At 36.2% G+C, this 16947-nt stretch overlaps 1 protein-coding gene across 2 annotated transcripts in view; it reads right to left on the bottom strand.

Moving 5' to 3' along the window:
* The window catches only part of LOC109172849 (putative late blight resistance protein homolog R1B-14), a 361300-nt gene that overhangs the window by 286867 nt on the left and 57486 nt on the right, over nt 1-16947 (bottom strand). For both annotated transcript variants that reach the window (XM_019322082.1, XM_019322083.1), the window contains 3 exons: nt 8464-8497; nt 8250-8349; nt 7706-7900 (listed from right to left, as the gene is read on the bottom strand). In XM_019322082.1, the coding sequence (XP_019177627.1) occupies nt 7773-7900; nt 8250-8349; nt 8464-8497 (262 nt within the window). In that variant the 3' untranslated portion in view covers nt 7706-7772. The remainder of the gene's footprint in view (nt 1-7705; nt 7901-8249; nt 8350-8463; nt 8498-16947) is intronic.

The following is a 16947-nucleotide window of genomic DNA, read 5'->3' as shown; positions in this document are numbered from 1 at the left end:
GACCACGAGGTGTCTTAAGCAAGCCATCTGTACTATACTCAGACTGTAGTATCATTTTAGCCCAATTAAGAGAAAAAGCAGCAATTATATCATAGACCATGGTCCAAAAACGGCACCATTTTTTTAAGTAAAGAAACGACCGCCGTTAAAACATAACGGAGTGCCTATTTTTGGTGTGATAATTACAAAATGATACTACAGTGTATTTAAACTGACATTGCTTCACGTATTATTTTTATATTATCAAATGCAACTACAATTGAATTGAAATGAAACTGTAGTTGTGTTGAAATGAAACTGCAGTGTATACAAAATGAAACTGAATAACAATTTCACCTATTTTAGTGTATATTGTCTAGCGAAACTGTAGTTATATCAAAATGTTATTGTAGTTGTGTTGAAATGAAACTGCAGTGTATATAAAATGTAACTAAATGACATTTCAAATATTTGAGTGTATATTGTGCAATGAAACTGTAGTTATTCGAAATGATAATGTAGTTGTGTTGTAATGAAACTATAGTGTATATATAAAATAAAGCTGAATAACAATTTCATATATTTGAGTGTATAAATATCGAATGAAATTGTAGTTATATCAAAATGAAACTGTAATTGTGTTGAAATGAAACTGCAGGGTACACAAAATGAAACTATATATATATGTTATACAATCAAAGTTACTTTTTGCGGACGGCGCCATTGAAAAGAACGACACCGTTTTGATGCCTGTACAGTATAATTTGTCAGGGACAAAGTACTGACCATATTGGTTTTTCTATACAAGAGGAGATTCAAACTGCTAGTCTCTCTTAAAGGACAAGAGTGCACGACCACTCACGCCAACCAACCTGGTTAAAGAGCATTTTAATATGTTGTAAAACAATACATAATTGAACAGTAGATTGTTACAACTTAGCCATGGTGTCATTGGAGCAGGAAAACATCATAACACACATGTTTAGATCAAATGGAAACCAAAAATATAACATATTATATTGATGCACCTCTAAGCAGCACTTGAAGAAATGCAGCAAGAACTATGTTTGTTTTCTCCCAAAAGTGGGATAATAAACATCTTAGTTCTATACATCAACATGGTTAGACAAATTCCCAACCACCAATCTCGATTGAACTGTACAAGTGAGGTATACTTATCAACATTAGCCAGCGCATGAACTAATGACAGCAACAGAGAACGAACTTATTCAACAATGATAACCTTATTAACTTCACCCAGGAGCCTACAAGCTGAAAGATAAAACGAAGTTCAAATTCAATTGCAACAGATCATAATAACCTCCTTAATTCTCTTTGGACAAAATTACAAAAAATTATGCATATTTCAACTGTTGGATTTCTGTTTTAGTCCCTCGACTAGAAGACTATTGGATTTTCCAATTTTGTGGTTATCAACCTCAAAAGTTGACCACATTTAATACCTAACGACTTTGAAAACTTGTCACTTTTAGCCCAGCAAGAACAAAATTTAGTGCCAGATTTAGTGCCTGGCTATAGGACTAAAGTGGCAAGTTTGAAAAACTCAGGTACCAAATTTTGATTGCTGGTGAGGTTGATGATTGGAAGTACAAATGAAATAGTTCATGAATTAAAGTTGGAATGAACTCTTCAAATAAAACTAGAAAATAATATGCAATTGCAAAAGATAATATGGAGTTTAACTACAAGTTTAGTACATACCTTGGCTTTCATAAGGTTATAATAAGTCCAAAATTAACAAATTCCTCAGTCACTTTCTTCTTAGAGCTCACAACACTTTCCACTTCAAGTCTTTCAATGCATTCAGAGGTTTCGACACCTTCAATTCTTCTGTAAATATAAAAAGCATTATATTCAAATATGTTAGTTGTAAAAGACTACTTAATTGAGCAGTAGATTGTTACATCTTAGCCATGGTGACATTGGAGTAGAAAAACATCATAACACACACAGAGATAAAATGGAAACCAAAAATACAACATCTTATATTGATGCACCTGAGCAGCACTTGAAGAATTGCAGCAAGCTAAGAAACCCTTCCTGTTTGTTTTCTCCCGAAAGCGGAATGATTAGACAAATTCCCAACCAAAGAGACAGATCACCACCAATCTGGATTGGACTGGAGATATGGCTATACTTATCCACTTCATCAACATTAGCCAGTGCATATTAGATAACACAAAGTGAAATCAAGAAGGGCTCAATTGTCTTTACACACTCATATCTGTTATAACGGCCTTTGGCGCCTGTTTATGTACTCGTATATTAGCTCTGCTAAACTAACTAGTGAGGCAGTTAGATCATTCATCATCCTCTGTAATCCTTTTCCCTCTCAATGCAAAGTTACAGTTTCACATCATAGCTCAACTTCCATCATGGTATCAGAGCCATAGAAGATCAGTTACGCAGCTGCCGTTTCCGGTGAGACCGGCCAGCCGTCTCGCACACCGGCGATGAATCAATCTCCGATTCAAGCAACGCCGCAAACCTCCGCACCTCAAGTCGTTCCGCAGAGGAACGCCACTGATGATATAGATAATCCTCTATATCTCAACACTAATGAGAATCCAAATAGCATATTGGTGAGTCCTCCTCTCACAGGGAGTTTCAATTATGGCTCGTGGAGCATTTCAATGCAGGTTGCGTTGGAAGTGAAGAACAAATGGTCAATTGTAGATGGAAGCATCGAAAAAGCCAGATAGAAGTCAGGGACACTATGCGTCTTGGAGAAGATGTAATCTCATGATCAAGTCATGGATTCTCAAGGCGGTTCATCCCTCAATTGCTCAGAGCATAATATACATGGATGACGCAAAGGAGATCTGGAACGATCTAAAAAGGAGGTTCTCGCAGAGCGATCCTCATCGTATATCGATCCTGCAGTGCGAAATTTATGGATTAAGACAAGGAAATCTGTCGATTAATGACTATTATACAAAGTGTAGATCGCTGTGGGAAGAGATGAACGAGATGAGGCCACTCCCAATCTGCAAGTGTAATCCTCATTGTTTGTGCTCAGGTGCTCTAATCGATGAAGTTCGGAAGGATCGCGAAATAGATCAAATAATCTGGTTCTTGCAGGGATTAAATGATGATTACAATCCTTTGAAGTCTAGCGTTTTGGTTCTAGATCCTCTGCCCGAGATTCACAAAGTGTATGTGATGGCGGAGAAGTTTGAAAGGCAACTCAATATCAACAGCTTGAACCTAGAAACCAGCCATGCCAATTCCGTCCAGAGCAGTCAGAATGCAACAGAAGAAGTTGTTGCAGCAGTTAATCAGTACTATGGCAGAAGGAACTCGAATTCCGGTGGAAACAAGAGTGCAAAGTGCACATACTGTGGCATGACGGGGCACACCGTCGAGAAATGCTACAAGAAGCACGGCTACCCACCGGGATGGGTGCCGGGCTACAAATCAAAAGGGAAGCAATCTTCCATGGCTGCTCCTACTGCCGGATCCAATCTTGATACTGCCTGCTCCAATTCTGAGAACAACGTTGCTTCTGAGCAGATACAGAAGTTGATCTCACTTCTACAAACACAGATGGGACATAATCAACCGCCAATGAGTGCTGCTGTCTCATTGGTTCCAAAATTTGACAAACCAGAGGCACAAAATACAGGCAAGTATCATACTGTTTCTCATGCTATCAATTTTGTTAATCTGGACTCAACAACTTGGATCCTTGATTCGGGAGCAACTGACCATATAGTTTGCTCTCGAGAATTCTTTAATGTTTGTCATGTTGTTGAAGGAGCAAGGGTAAATCTACCTAATGGAGAAACTGTCATAGTACAACACATGGGAGATATCAAACTGGGGAAGGAACTGTGGCTACGAAATGCTCTGCACATCCCACAATTTAAGTTCAATATTGTCTCAGTAAGCAAGCTCATCAAAGATTCCTCTCACACTTTAATATTTGATTCTGGACAGTGCATGATTCAGAGCCATGGGAGAACAACTGGTTTTGCTAAAGAGGAAAGAGGCTTATACCTGCTGCTTCAACCACCAAAAATCAGGTTACATGGCAGCTCTATTGTGCAATGTAACAGTGCTATGGCCACCATTGAGTTGTGGCATAAACGTTTAGGGCATTTCCCCTTTAATAAAATTCATCTCATTTGTGATGTTCCCAACTCTTTGTCAAAAATGGATCCATGTGATGTATGCCACTATGCTAAACAAAAACGCCTCCCATTTCCCTTGAGCAGTACATCATCAAAAGCCATTTTTGATCTAATTCATGTTGATATTTGGGGCCCGTTTCCAGTGAAATCTATGGGAGGGGAGAGATATTTCTTAACGATCGTGGACGACTATTCAAGATACACTTGGATTCATCTCATGAGAAACAAGTCCGAGACTCGAGAAAAGTTGAAAAATTTTCACAAGCAGATACATACTCACCATGGCTTAGCTATTAAAACTCTGCGCAGTGATAACGGAATGGAGTTTAACTTGGTGGATTTCTTTGCTGAACATGGCATCATTCATCAAAAGTCATGCGTCCATACACCCCAACAAAACGCGGTGGTCGAACGCAAACACCAACATATCATGAGTGTGGCAAGAGCTCTTCGATTCCAAGCAAAATTACCCCTTGAATTCTGGGGATTATGTGTAATGTATGCTGCGTTCATCATCAACCGGCTTCCTTCTTCAGTGACTGATTGGATTAGTCCCTATCAAAAACTCCATGGAGAGAAACCTACCCTTGAGAACATCAAGACATTTGGATGCTTATGTTATGCAGCCACACTGCCTAATCAGAGACACAAGATGGCTTCACGCAGCAGACGATGTATTTTTGTTGGTATACCTGCACATGTCAAAGGTTATTTGGTGCACGACATGCAGGACAATTCAACGTTTATATCTAGGGACGTCATCTTCTATGAGGATTACTTTCCCTTAGCCGAGCAGAGTGAAAAGGCAGAAAGCAAGCATGTATTCAAGCCATCCTTGCCAAATGTGTCCATTAATGATACTGCAGAATTCACGCTCCCAGTTTGTCACCTCAACCATGAGTTGCCCCTTCAGTCCAATTCAAACAATCCTCATGAGATGCCTAACAGCAGCAGCTTGAGTCCTTCACACACTTCAGGGAGCAACATGGTTGCAGACAGTAGTCCATCATACAATTCAGGCAGCCCCCCATACATCTGCAAAGAACCTCTACTACATGAAGTCAATGATGAAGCTAGTGAGGTAGCAGAACTCATATCTTCCCCTGATCCAGTAGATCAGCCAAGGAGATCCAGTAGGCCACGAAATTTTCCAACAAAATTGCATGACTACTATTGTGATGCAACAGTGGCTACCAAGACGTCACCACACTCCATGTCCAAGGTGATATCCTATGCTAATCTTTCATTTTCGCATAAGATATTCTCCATGGCAGTCTCTTCTGTGAAAGAGCCAAGAACTTATGGTCAAGCAGTCATTCATGACTGCTGGAAAAAGGCCATGAATGAGGAAATTATAGCCCTCCAAAACAACAACACATGGGAGCTGACGGAATTGCCTCAAGGAAAGACACCGATTGGGTGTAAATGGATTTTCAAGACTAAACTTAATGCGGATGGCACAATAGAGAGGCACAAAGCCATATTAGTTGCGAAAGGCTACACCCAACAATTTGGTGTGGATTATATCGAAACGTTTTCACCAGTGGCTAGGTTGACCACCATCCGCACCTTCATAGCAGTGGCAGTTTCTAAGGCTTGGTACATACATCAAATGGACGTTAACAACGCGTTCTTACATGGTGATCTTAATGAAGAGGTATACATGGCTCTACCACCTGGATTTCAAAGCGAAAAGCCAAATCAAGTTTGCAGGCTATTAAGATCTTTATACGGTCTCAAGCAAGCTAGTCGTCAATGGAATGAGAAACTCACTGCTGCACTCATCAAAACTGGTTTTCACCAGTCCAAAACCGAGCCTTCTTTGTTCACAAAAGGAGCACATGATGATTTTGTTGCCCTATTGATATATGTTGATGACATAATTGTGTCCAGTGCCAGCTTATCAGCCATCAATGCAGTCAAGCAATTCCTGGACAGCAAATTCAAAATCAAAGATCTAGGACCCCTTGGCTATTTTTTGGGTATTGAAGCCTGCAGAACAAATGATGGATTAAACCTCTGCCAGCGTAAATATGCGCTGGACATTCTGGAAGATACAGGGTTCTTAGATTGCAAAGCGGCAAGCACTCCCATGGCTCAAGAATTAAAGCTCTCACATGGTGATGGAACACCATTAGCCGACCCTAGTTGCTATAGAAGATTGGTCGGCCGACTGCTTTACCTCACGGCCACTCGTCCTGATATTGCCTATTCCGTTCAACAATTAAGCCAATATGTTGATTCCCCTACAGAGAATCACTTATCGGCTGCACATCGAGTATTGCGTTACATTAAAAGCTCCCCAGGGCAAGGATTGTTCTATCCAGCCAATACGCAACTCAATTTAAAGGTCTTCTCCGATTCGGACTGGGCAGCATGCAACGAAACAAGAAGATCCATTACTGGATATTGTGTCTCTCTGGGAGAAGCATTGATTTCATGGAGAGCCAAGAAGCAGCTAACAGTTTCAACGTCTTCATCCGAGGCCGAATATAGAGCCTTGGTAGCCACAGCTTGTGAAGTACAATGGTTAGCTTATCTCCTGCATGATCTGAACATCACTCTTCACAAACCGGCCACATTGTTTTGTGATAGTAAATCTGCGGTTGCCATTGCCGAGAACCACGTGTTCCACGAACGCACCAAGCACATAGACATTGATTGTCATGTTGTTCGAGAGAAATTGAAACAAGGGCTCATCAAGCTGCTGCCAATATCTTCTGCAAACCAAGTAGCAGATGGATTTACTAAACCTCTGGCCATTTCTCCATTCCGGCAGTTTGTGTCTAAGCTTGGGATACAAGACTTGTATGCCCCAGCTTACGCGGGGGGGGGGGGGGGGGGGGTATTAGATAACACAAAGTGAAATCAAGAAGGGCTCAATTGTCTTTACACACTCATATCTGTTATAACGGCCTTTGGCGCCTGTTTATGTACTCGTATATTAGCTCTGCTAAACTGACTAGTGAGGCAGTTAGATCATTCATCATCCTCTGTAATCCTTTTCCCTCTCAACGCAAAGTTACAGTTTCACATCATAGCTCAACTTCCATCAGTGCATGAACTCATGAAAGCAATAGAGAACTTATTCATCAACGATGACCTTATTAACTTCAGCCAGGAACCTACAAGCTGAAAGATAAAGTGAAGTTCAAATACAGATTAGAAAAACGTCTTTGGACAAAATTACAATAAATGGTGCATTTATCAAATATAGGATTCTTGTTTTAGTCCCTCGACTAGACGACTGTTGGATTTTTCACTTTTGTGGTTATCAACTCCCAAAATTGACTACATTTAATACCTAACGACTTTGAAAACTTGCCACTTTTAGCCCAACAAGATCAAAATTTGGTGCCAGATTTAGTACCTGACTATAGGACTAAAGTGGCAAGTTTTAAAAACTCAGGTACCGAATTTTTAATTGATTTTGAGGTTGATGATGGGAAGTACAAATAAAATAGTTCATTAATTAAAGATGGAAAGAACTCTTCAAATAAAACTAGAAAGTAATTAGCAATTGCAAAAGTTAATATGGAGTTTAAGTATAAGTTTCATAGGTATATACATACCTTGGCTTTCATAAGTTTATAATAAGCCCAAAATTAACAAATTCCTCAATCACTTTCTTCTTAGAGCTTACAACACTTTCCTCATCAATTCTTTGAATGCATTCAGAGATTTCGACACCTTCTTCTTTAGATATTTCCTCACACTCTTCCGAGCTTTCAACCTTTCTTGATCAAAGCTTCCAACACTCAATTCGTTTGATTGATTTTGAAGTTGATGACTGCAAGTAAAAATGAAATATTTTGTTGATGAGTTAAAGTTGGAATGAACTCTTTAAATTAAATAAAACTAGACAGTAACATACAATTGCAAAATATAATATGGAGTTTAACCACAAGTTTCATAGGTATATACATACATACCTTGCTTTGGATCATAAGTTTATAATAAGCCCATAAGTTTATAATAAGCCCAAAATTAAAAAATTCCTCACTCACTTTCTTCTTAACACTTTCCGCTTCAAATCTTTGAACGCATTCAGGGATTTCGACACTTTCTTCTTCAGATTTTTCATCACTCTCTTCCGAGCTTTCAACCTTTCTTGACCAGAGCTTCCAACACTTAATTCTTTATACCTTCCCACACTTTCTATTTTAGAGCTTTCCACACTTAGTTCTTCAGAGCTTTCATTATTTGGCAATTCAACCTTGAAAAGAAATTGAAAATGAGTACAAAAATAAATAAATAAATAAATTAATACATGGAATTAGAGGGTAGAAAACTAATATTTTGACATAATGAAAATGAATTAGAGAGAAACCATCCAGCTTCCCATGCATTCCTCTTTAGAGCTTTTCACACTTTCTTCTTTAGAGTTTTTCACACTTTCTTCTTTAGAAATTTTCACAATTTCTTCTTCAGAGATTTCCACGATTTCTTCAAAGCTTTCCGCAGTTTCTTTTCAGAGCTTTTCACACATTCTTCTTCAGAGCTTTATCAGACTTTCTTCTTCAGAGTTTACTACAATTTCTTCTTCAAACCTTTCAATATTTGGCAATTCAACCTTCAAAAGTAATTGAAAATGAGTACAAAAATAAATAATTAAATTAATACATGGAATTAGAAGGCAATAAACTAATATTTTGAAATAATGAAAAAGGATTAGAGAGACACCTTAGTTCTAACTTCACGAACACAAAGTGGATAACTAGGCCCCAGTTGGCCTTCAATGTAAATCCCAAGTTCCTTTAGGTTTGGAACCATTTTGAAGTTTGGTTTTTTATCGGAGCTAGCAACTTTCAACCAATAAAGAGTTTGTAAATTTTTTTTGACTAAGCGAGGGAGATATTGTGAACATCTCTTGTCAACATGCAAATGCCTTAAATGTCGCAAACCCAAAATATCACATGGAAGTTGCAAAGGACATTTTTCGATCCACGAAGTAACTATGAGAGTTCGCAAATTTTTAAGCTTGAAAAATCGAAGCTTGTAAAGAGAACCAATGGTACTTAAAGCTAAGTATCTCAAATGAACCAAATCTGTTATTTCACTAGGCATGCCTTGTGACCATTTAACTGATGATAAATCCAATACACTTAGCAATTTCAAACATGGGTATACCAACCTAGATTTTGAATGGTATACATCTTTACTAAAGCAGAGAACAGAATGGATTTTATCAGAAGTGCAATTCCCATAACTCGCTTGATTGATTGACCAATGACTTGTTTGATAGCTTAACCAACGGCAAGCTTTTGGAGCATGATTGTCATTGATAATGCACAAAACATTCCCCTTTATTGCTTCTCTCACACAAACCTCGTGCACTCGATCATGAACCTTACATGATTTAATTTTGCCCTCAATACTCAGCTCATTAATTTGAACTAGACTTCTATTAATGAGATCATCCAAGTAACTCTCTGCCACTTCTTCCAAACTCATATTTTTATGTGGCATTAAAAAACCCTCCGCAACCCATAAGTTGATTAGTCTCTTAATAGGAATGACATTGCCTTCAGGAAACACACCAAAATAATGAAAGCAAGCTTTCAAGTGACTAGGTAAGTAGTTGTAGCTCAATGAAAATATTTTTGAAATTCTGCTGTTATAATCATATGTATCAACTACATCCAAAGTTTCCGCAACATCTCTCCGTATTTCTAGAGACTCTTTTGCGGTTGCCAAAAGTCCAGCAATCACAACAACTGCTAGCGGTAATCCACTGCAACCAAGAACAATGCGTTTCCCAATTAACTCATATTCCCTGGGAACGCATTGGCTTTGCCCAAACACTTTCCTCGAAACTAATTCCCAACGATCCTTCAAAGTTTGATACGTCACATGGTAAGGATTTGCACTTAAGTATTCAGCCACCTCTATGAACCGAATAGTTACTAAGATTCGGCTTCCGTTAAAATTCTCTGGAAAACATCCTTGGATAGCATCCCATGCAGCAATGGTCCATATGTCATCCAAAAAAATTAAATACTTCTGGCCGACTGGCCCATCAAACTTCTGCATAATTGCTCAGCTATTTGAGCATCGTCTATGTCATAGATTTCACTTGTTATTGGTGAAATACAACGTAATAGACTAATGAGCATCTCTTTGAGGTTATGAACTTTATACACAACTACTCATGCTCGAATGTGAAAGCTAGCAATAGTAATTGGATGTCCATAGACTCTTTTGGCTAATGTAGTTTTTCCAATGCCTCCTTCCCCAACTAGTGGCATAACTTGTAGTTCCAGCACATATTTCCGGAACTTGTAATTGTTACTATTGTTCAAAATGTTGAAAACTGATCCCATTAAGTATGAATAACAGAGCCGGTTAACTATCTTCTCTATATCATTGTCGAATCCTACAATCACTTCATTCTCAATCTCTAAAGCATTTTGGTAGGTATCCCAAATTGTGATGTTCTGTTCCTCAGTCTCTCTTCTTTTTTCCTCCAGGATCCAGTTTTTAACTTCCTCAATATCTTCATAAGGCTTAACTGCAGCATTCCCTTTCCAGTAATCTCCCGAATATAATAGTCTCGGTTTAGATATTATTTCATACTTTTCATATATATATTCTAGCTACTTCATCTTGGACATATTTATACAGTCTCCAAGCCCTGGTGTCCCCGTCATTCATTTTCGTCTTACATTCCACCAAAAAGGCTTGCATAAAATGGAGCTTGTAAGACAGCAACTCAATCATTTCAAGCAGTGGCACCATCATTAATCCTTCAGCCAGTTCAACATTCAAACTTGAAAGTAGTTTGGGCTCCATAAGATCTTTCTCTGCAGCCTCTACTAATTTGATTAGAGTGGTTACAGCATCATAAGCCATTGAACTTCTCTAAAGTGTTTCTGGAACTCATATAAGACTAATTAGTCTCAATTACGTACTTTACTGACCAAGAAATTAAATGCAATGATTATATCACTAAAATTAAAAAGTATTTTTTAACTAGCGACATTTGCCACTAATGTTTAAAGTAAATATTAAATAAATATTAGGGGCGGTTTTTGAAAACTATAGCTTAATCCAACACATTATTTAGTCACGGTTGAATAACTGCTAGGAAATACAATCATGGCTGTTTGTAGCCGCCGCGCTAAATGCCATATTTGGTATAGTGGATGGGAATTAGGTTCCCGTGCGGTTGGTGCGCCCAGGTGCGGTTGTGCGTTGAGAGAAGAACCATTGATTTTGCTTAAATCAACGTCCAGATTACCAAAATGAAAAAAAATAAATAAAATGAGGATAAAAAAACGGTGGCAATTTGGTAATTTTTGCATCTAGGTCAAATTTAAGGTGCATTGTTTTTGTGATTAAGGTGCGTGAGTTTTGTGCTTAAGGTGCGTGAGTTTGTGCTTAATATATATGGAATGGTTCCGGTGCGGGAATGGCTTCCCATGTGGTTGTGCGGTTGGACGCACCTTAAGCACAAACAAAGCACCATAAGCACACAAACAAAGCACCTTAAAAACACAAATCACTCACCTTAAGTACACAAACCACGAAACCTAAGCACACAACAAACCACCGTAAAAACACAAACCACGCACCTAAGGTTTTAAAATGGCTCACATTAAGCACAGAACACACGCACCTTAAACATAGAACCCACGCACCTAAAGCACAAAACCTACACACCTTAAGAACAAAACACACGCACCTTAAGTTTTAACAATTACTCACATTAAGCATAAACCCACGCACCTTAAGCACAAACCACTACTGGAAATTTTGAAATTTCCGACCACCTGAAAATGATCTTAAATTAAGTTGATACCAAAAAGTCCAAAAAGTGGTCGGAAATAGCAACAAAGGTTTTTCCGGATACCAAAAGTGGTCGGAACAAGACTTTCTACTTGATTTAAGATCACTTTCAGGTGGTCGGAAATTTCAAAATTTCCAGTAGTGAACTCACGAACCTTAATCACAAAACCCACGCACCTTAAGCACAAATCTCACGCACCTTAAACACAAAACTCACGAACCTTAAGTTTCAACAACTACTCACATTAAGTAGACAACTTACGCAACTTAAGCACAAAACTCAAGCACCGTAAGCACAAACTCACGCACCTTAAGCACCAAAACTCACGCACTTTAATATCAAAACCATGCACCTTAAATTTGACTTAGATGAAAAAATTACCTAATTGCCACCGCGTTTTTTTTTAAAACAAAAAATTTGGAAATCCCGAACGTTGATTTTAGAAAAATCAGTGACTCTCCTCTCACCGCACCTGGGGACACCAACCGCGTGGGAACCTACGACTAAATCGACTAAAAATAATTGTTTTTGGGGACCAAATCGATGAATAAGCAATTGAGAGACTACACTAATAATTCACTAATAATTGAGGGACCAAATTGTTCATTAACTCAAAATCTTTTTAAATCTATTACGGAGTATATTACAAATGAAAATAAAATTATTTTTACCGCTCTTACCAATATATATAATCTCACTGATCTCCCAAATAGAGCCCAAGTCTTCGTCAATACATACATATATACATACATATATAGATTAGTGATTATATGAGAACCACTCGTAAAAATATGAGAATTAATCTGGTGTATTAAAAAGACAGATCTATGAATGAAATTAATTAAGGGAATATAATGAAAAACACGCATGTGCATATAGAGTGCTATGCAGTGTGCATATTAAGCATTTGTTCTGTATGTATATTTGCACAAAACACATGTTTAATATGCACACATCATAACACTCTATATGCGATACGCGTTTTTAATTTCATCAATTAATCTAAATCATAAATCTGTCTTTTTTTAATGCACCAGATTAGTTCTCATGTTTCAGTAGCAGCAAAAGATAAAGGAATTGAGAGGGCAAAACGTACTGATGTTAATATATATATATATATAAACTATATATCCACAGTGAATAAATAACACAAAATCCAGAATGAATGAACTGAATATCCACAATGAATGAACTAAATATCCACAATGAATTAACTGAATATCCACAATAAATGAACTAAATATCTACAATGAATGAACAACATAATGCTGTTGAGGGGAATCGAAACTGATTTTTTTTGTTTAAAATGGGACGCACGTTTTTAGTCAAAACGACGTCGTTTTGCAACCGTGTTCACCATGCATGGTACACACGGTTGCACAACATAACTATCCACGGCGCACAGTGCACTGTGCGCCCCGCGCCTCCCAAAACGACATCGTTTTGGGAGGCGCAGTAGGAAGTTGACATGATTATTATATTTGTTTATACAATTATGTATATTTTTTATTATGTACATTTTTTTATACAATTATGTACATCCGAATCAGGAAATTTTTGTGCATTATGTTAAGAGTTGATGTGTATTATGTTAAAAGTTTATGTTTATTATGTATTATGTTAGATTATGTGTATTATCTTTTAAAAAAGAGTATGTGTATTTTGTTATATAATTATGTACATTCATGTATACAATTATGTGTATTCTAATATAACATTATGTACATTTTTGAACATGAGATTTTTTTTAAAGAAAAATTAACTGCCAAACACTGGGTAGCGAAATTTCAAAAAAAAAATAAAATTGAAACGACGTCATTTTGCATCTGGGCACACAATGCAACGCACCGTGGTGCAGGATATAAATTGCCGCATTTCAGGTGAATTTGAAATTTTTTTTAACAGCTAAGTTTTGATTTCTGAATCATGAAATTAAATATTTCATATTTCATTTGCATTTATATATAATATATTCTTAAATGTGTTTTTCATATTTAAAAAATATTTAAGATTGATAATAAGGTTAAATTATTTTGTAAACAAATAAAGGGTTTTTGTTTATGAATTAGAGTTATAGAATTACTGAATGCACAAGTAAATTAGAAATAGAACAAAAAAAAAAGAATTAAAAAAATTATTTAGAACAAAAAATACAATTGTGTAATTGTTTTAAGCAAGTTACATTTAATTATTTGACTATTTAATGAAGAGGTAATAATCTTCAAAGGCACTGCATCTCTATTCTAATTAAATGTAATAGGTGTAATGGATGTTCAATGATTTATTATTGTGGAATAGAATAATATTTACATTACGGTTATATTTTATATTAAAATATTTAAAGTTAGTTTTGGGTCGGATTATTTAGAAAAAAAAATGAAAGAAATAAAGCTTATGCCAAGAATTTATTATATTAAGTACTATATTTGTTAATTTAATATTATAAAATAATATTGATGTAATGCGTTGGAGATGAAAAATTAGTTGTAAGAACATACGAATAATATTTCTTTTGGTTTAAAATCTGGTATATGAAATAAAATAATATTTTACATTATAATTAAATTTTATATTAAAATATTTAAAGTTATATTACAAATTCTTAATTTATGTAAAGAAAAACAAATTATTTTAGTGAAGAAATAAAACTTGGTACAGAATTTTGTGGAATGGGTTAAAGATAGAAAAGAAATATACTTAAAATACGACTAAAAATATTGAATACAAAAGGGTGTTGCTATTTGCACCTCCCTTTGACTAAAATGGGGTAAAAAGTACATTGAAAATATAAAAAGTTAAAAACTTACAATAAATACATAGGTGGTGCAAATAGCCTAATGGATGGTCAAAATGCTATTTGCACCACCTTGTCAAACTTGCAATTAATACTTTGATAATTTAAAATTTAATTAATACATTAAATAAATTTAAAAAAAAAAAAAAAAAAAAAACTCACCTTCTCCGGTGAGAAGGCAACTGCCTTCTCACCGGAGAAGACAGCCCAGTGGGTCACCTTCTCGCCGGAGAAGGCGACCCAGGCAGATTTCTACCTGGGTTGCCTTCTCCGGTGAGAAGGCAACCCACTGTGAGTTGCCTTCTCACTGGAGAAGGCAACCCAGGTAGTTTCTACCTGGGTCGCCTTCTCCAGTGAGAAGGCAGCCCAGTTGCCTTCTCACCCGCAAATTATGCCATGGAATCGTGTTCACCGAGAATGGTGAACACAAGGCAAAACGACGTCGTTTTTAGGCACACAAAAAAAAAATCCGCGGATGTGGAGTTAACGGCGCGCGTTTGATCAAATTATGAATTTTCTGTTATGAGATTATGAATTTTATGAAAATTCATAATCTCATAACAGAAAATTCATAATCGCATAACAGAAAATTCATAATCGCATAACAGAAAATTCATAATCTCACAACTGAAATTTCATAATCTCATAACAGAAAATTCATAATCTTATAACAGAAAATTCATAATCTCATGGTTCCAAAGTGAATGTGTAGGCATGGTTCCAAAGTGAATGTGCAGGCATGGATTCATAATTTATGAATGTCCGTGATTTCGGACGGGAATATGTAGGCATGGTTCCAAAGTGAATGTGCAGGCATGAATTCATAATTTATGAATGTCCGAAATTATGAATGTAATGAAAATTCATAATCTCATAATAGAAAATTCATAATCGCATAACAGAAAATTCATAATCTCACAACTGAAAATTCATAATCTCATAACAGAAAATTCATAATCTTATAACAGAAAATTCATAATCTCATGGTTCCAAAGTGAATGTGTAGGCATGGTTCCAAAGTGAATGTGCAGGCATGGATTCATAATTTATGAATGTCCATGATTTCGGACGGGAATATGTAGGCATGGTTCCAAAGTGAATGTGCAGGCATGAATTCATAATTTATGAATGTCCGAAATTATGAATGTAATGAAAATTCATAATCTCATAACAGAAAATTCATAATCGCATAACAGAAAATTCATAATCTCATAACTGAAAATTCATAATCTCATAACAGAAAATTCATAATCTTATAACAGAAAATTCATAATCTCATGGTTCCAAAGTGAATGTGTAGGCATGGTTCCAAAGTGAATGTGCAGGCATGGATTCATAATTTATGAATGTCCGTGATTTCGGACGGGAATGTGTAGGCATGGTTCCAAAGTGAATGTGCAGGCATGAATTCATAATTTATGAATGTCCGAAATCTTTGTTCACCTCAAATTAAAGTGAAACCGCAAAATGTGAAAATAAAGAAGAAAAGTCACGCAATTAATTAAAAAAAAAAAGAAAAAAAAAAGAAAAAAAGATAATGGTGTACTAACACCGTTGGAACCGTGTTCACCATGAATGGTGAACACGGTTCCATGGCATAACGTCTGCCTTCTCACCGGAGAAGGTGACGCCAAGTTTGGTGGTTTTTTTTTTTTTAATTAATAATTTGATTGTAAAATAAAAATATATATAAAATAAATATTAGTCTTTTGACCACATTAAATGATGGGGTGTAAATAGCATTTTTTAGTTAGCACCACCTATAAAGTGGTTTGACCTATTATGTAGGTGGTGCAAATAGTAAAAAGGGGGGTGTGAATAGAATTTCCCATACAAAAAAGTTTTCATTAATGTGTAATACAATTTGATAAATACAATTTTTTTCTTCACTTTTTAATTATTATTATTACGTTATATTGTTTATTATTATTATTATTATTATTATTATTATTATTATTATTATTATTATTATTATTATTATGGCCGTGCATTGCAAAGGTGCAAATACTAGTTCAAATAATAATACAAGGAGTTAATACCCAAAATCGTCCTCGACTATAGTGATTTTTCTCAATTTCGTCCTAAACGACTTTGGTGACCTAATATCGTCCCAGACTTTTGTGTTTCGCTCAATTTAGTCCTCCATTTGTTATTCCGTCAAATTAGTGTTAAATAAAGGGACAATTCAGTAACGTCAATATTGATCTCTCTTTACTTTCAACCTGTGAAGT

Source organism: Ipomoea nil, unplaced genomic scaffold (assembly GCF_001879475.1).
Source record: "Ipomoea nil cultivar Tokyo-kokei standard unplaced genomic scaffold, Asagao_1.1 scaffold0436, whole genome shotgun sequence".
Taxonomy (NCBI): Eukaryota; Viridiplantae; Streptophyta; class Magnoliopsida; order Solanales; family Convolvulaceae; genus Ipomoea; species Ipomoea nil.
The sequence above is the reverse complement of the archived record's forward strand: the minus strand, read 5'-3'. Positions and strand labels throughout refer to the sequence as shown.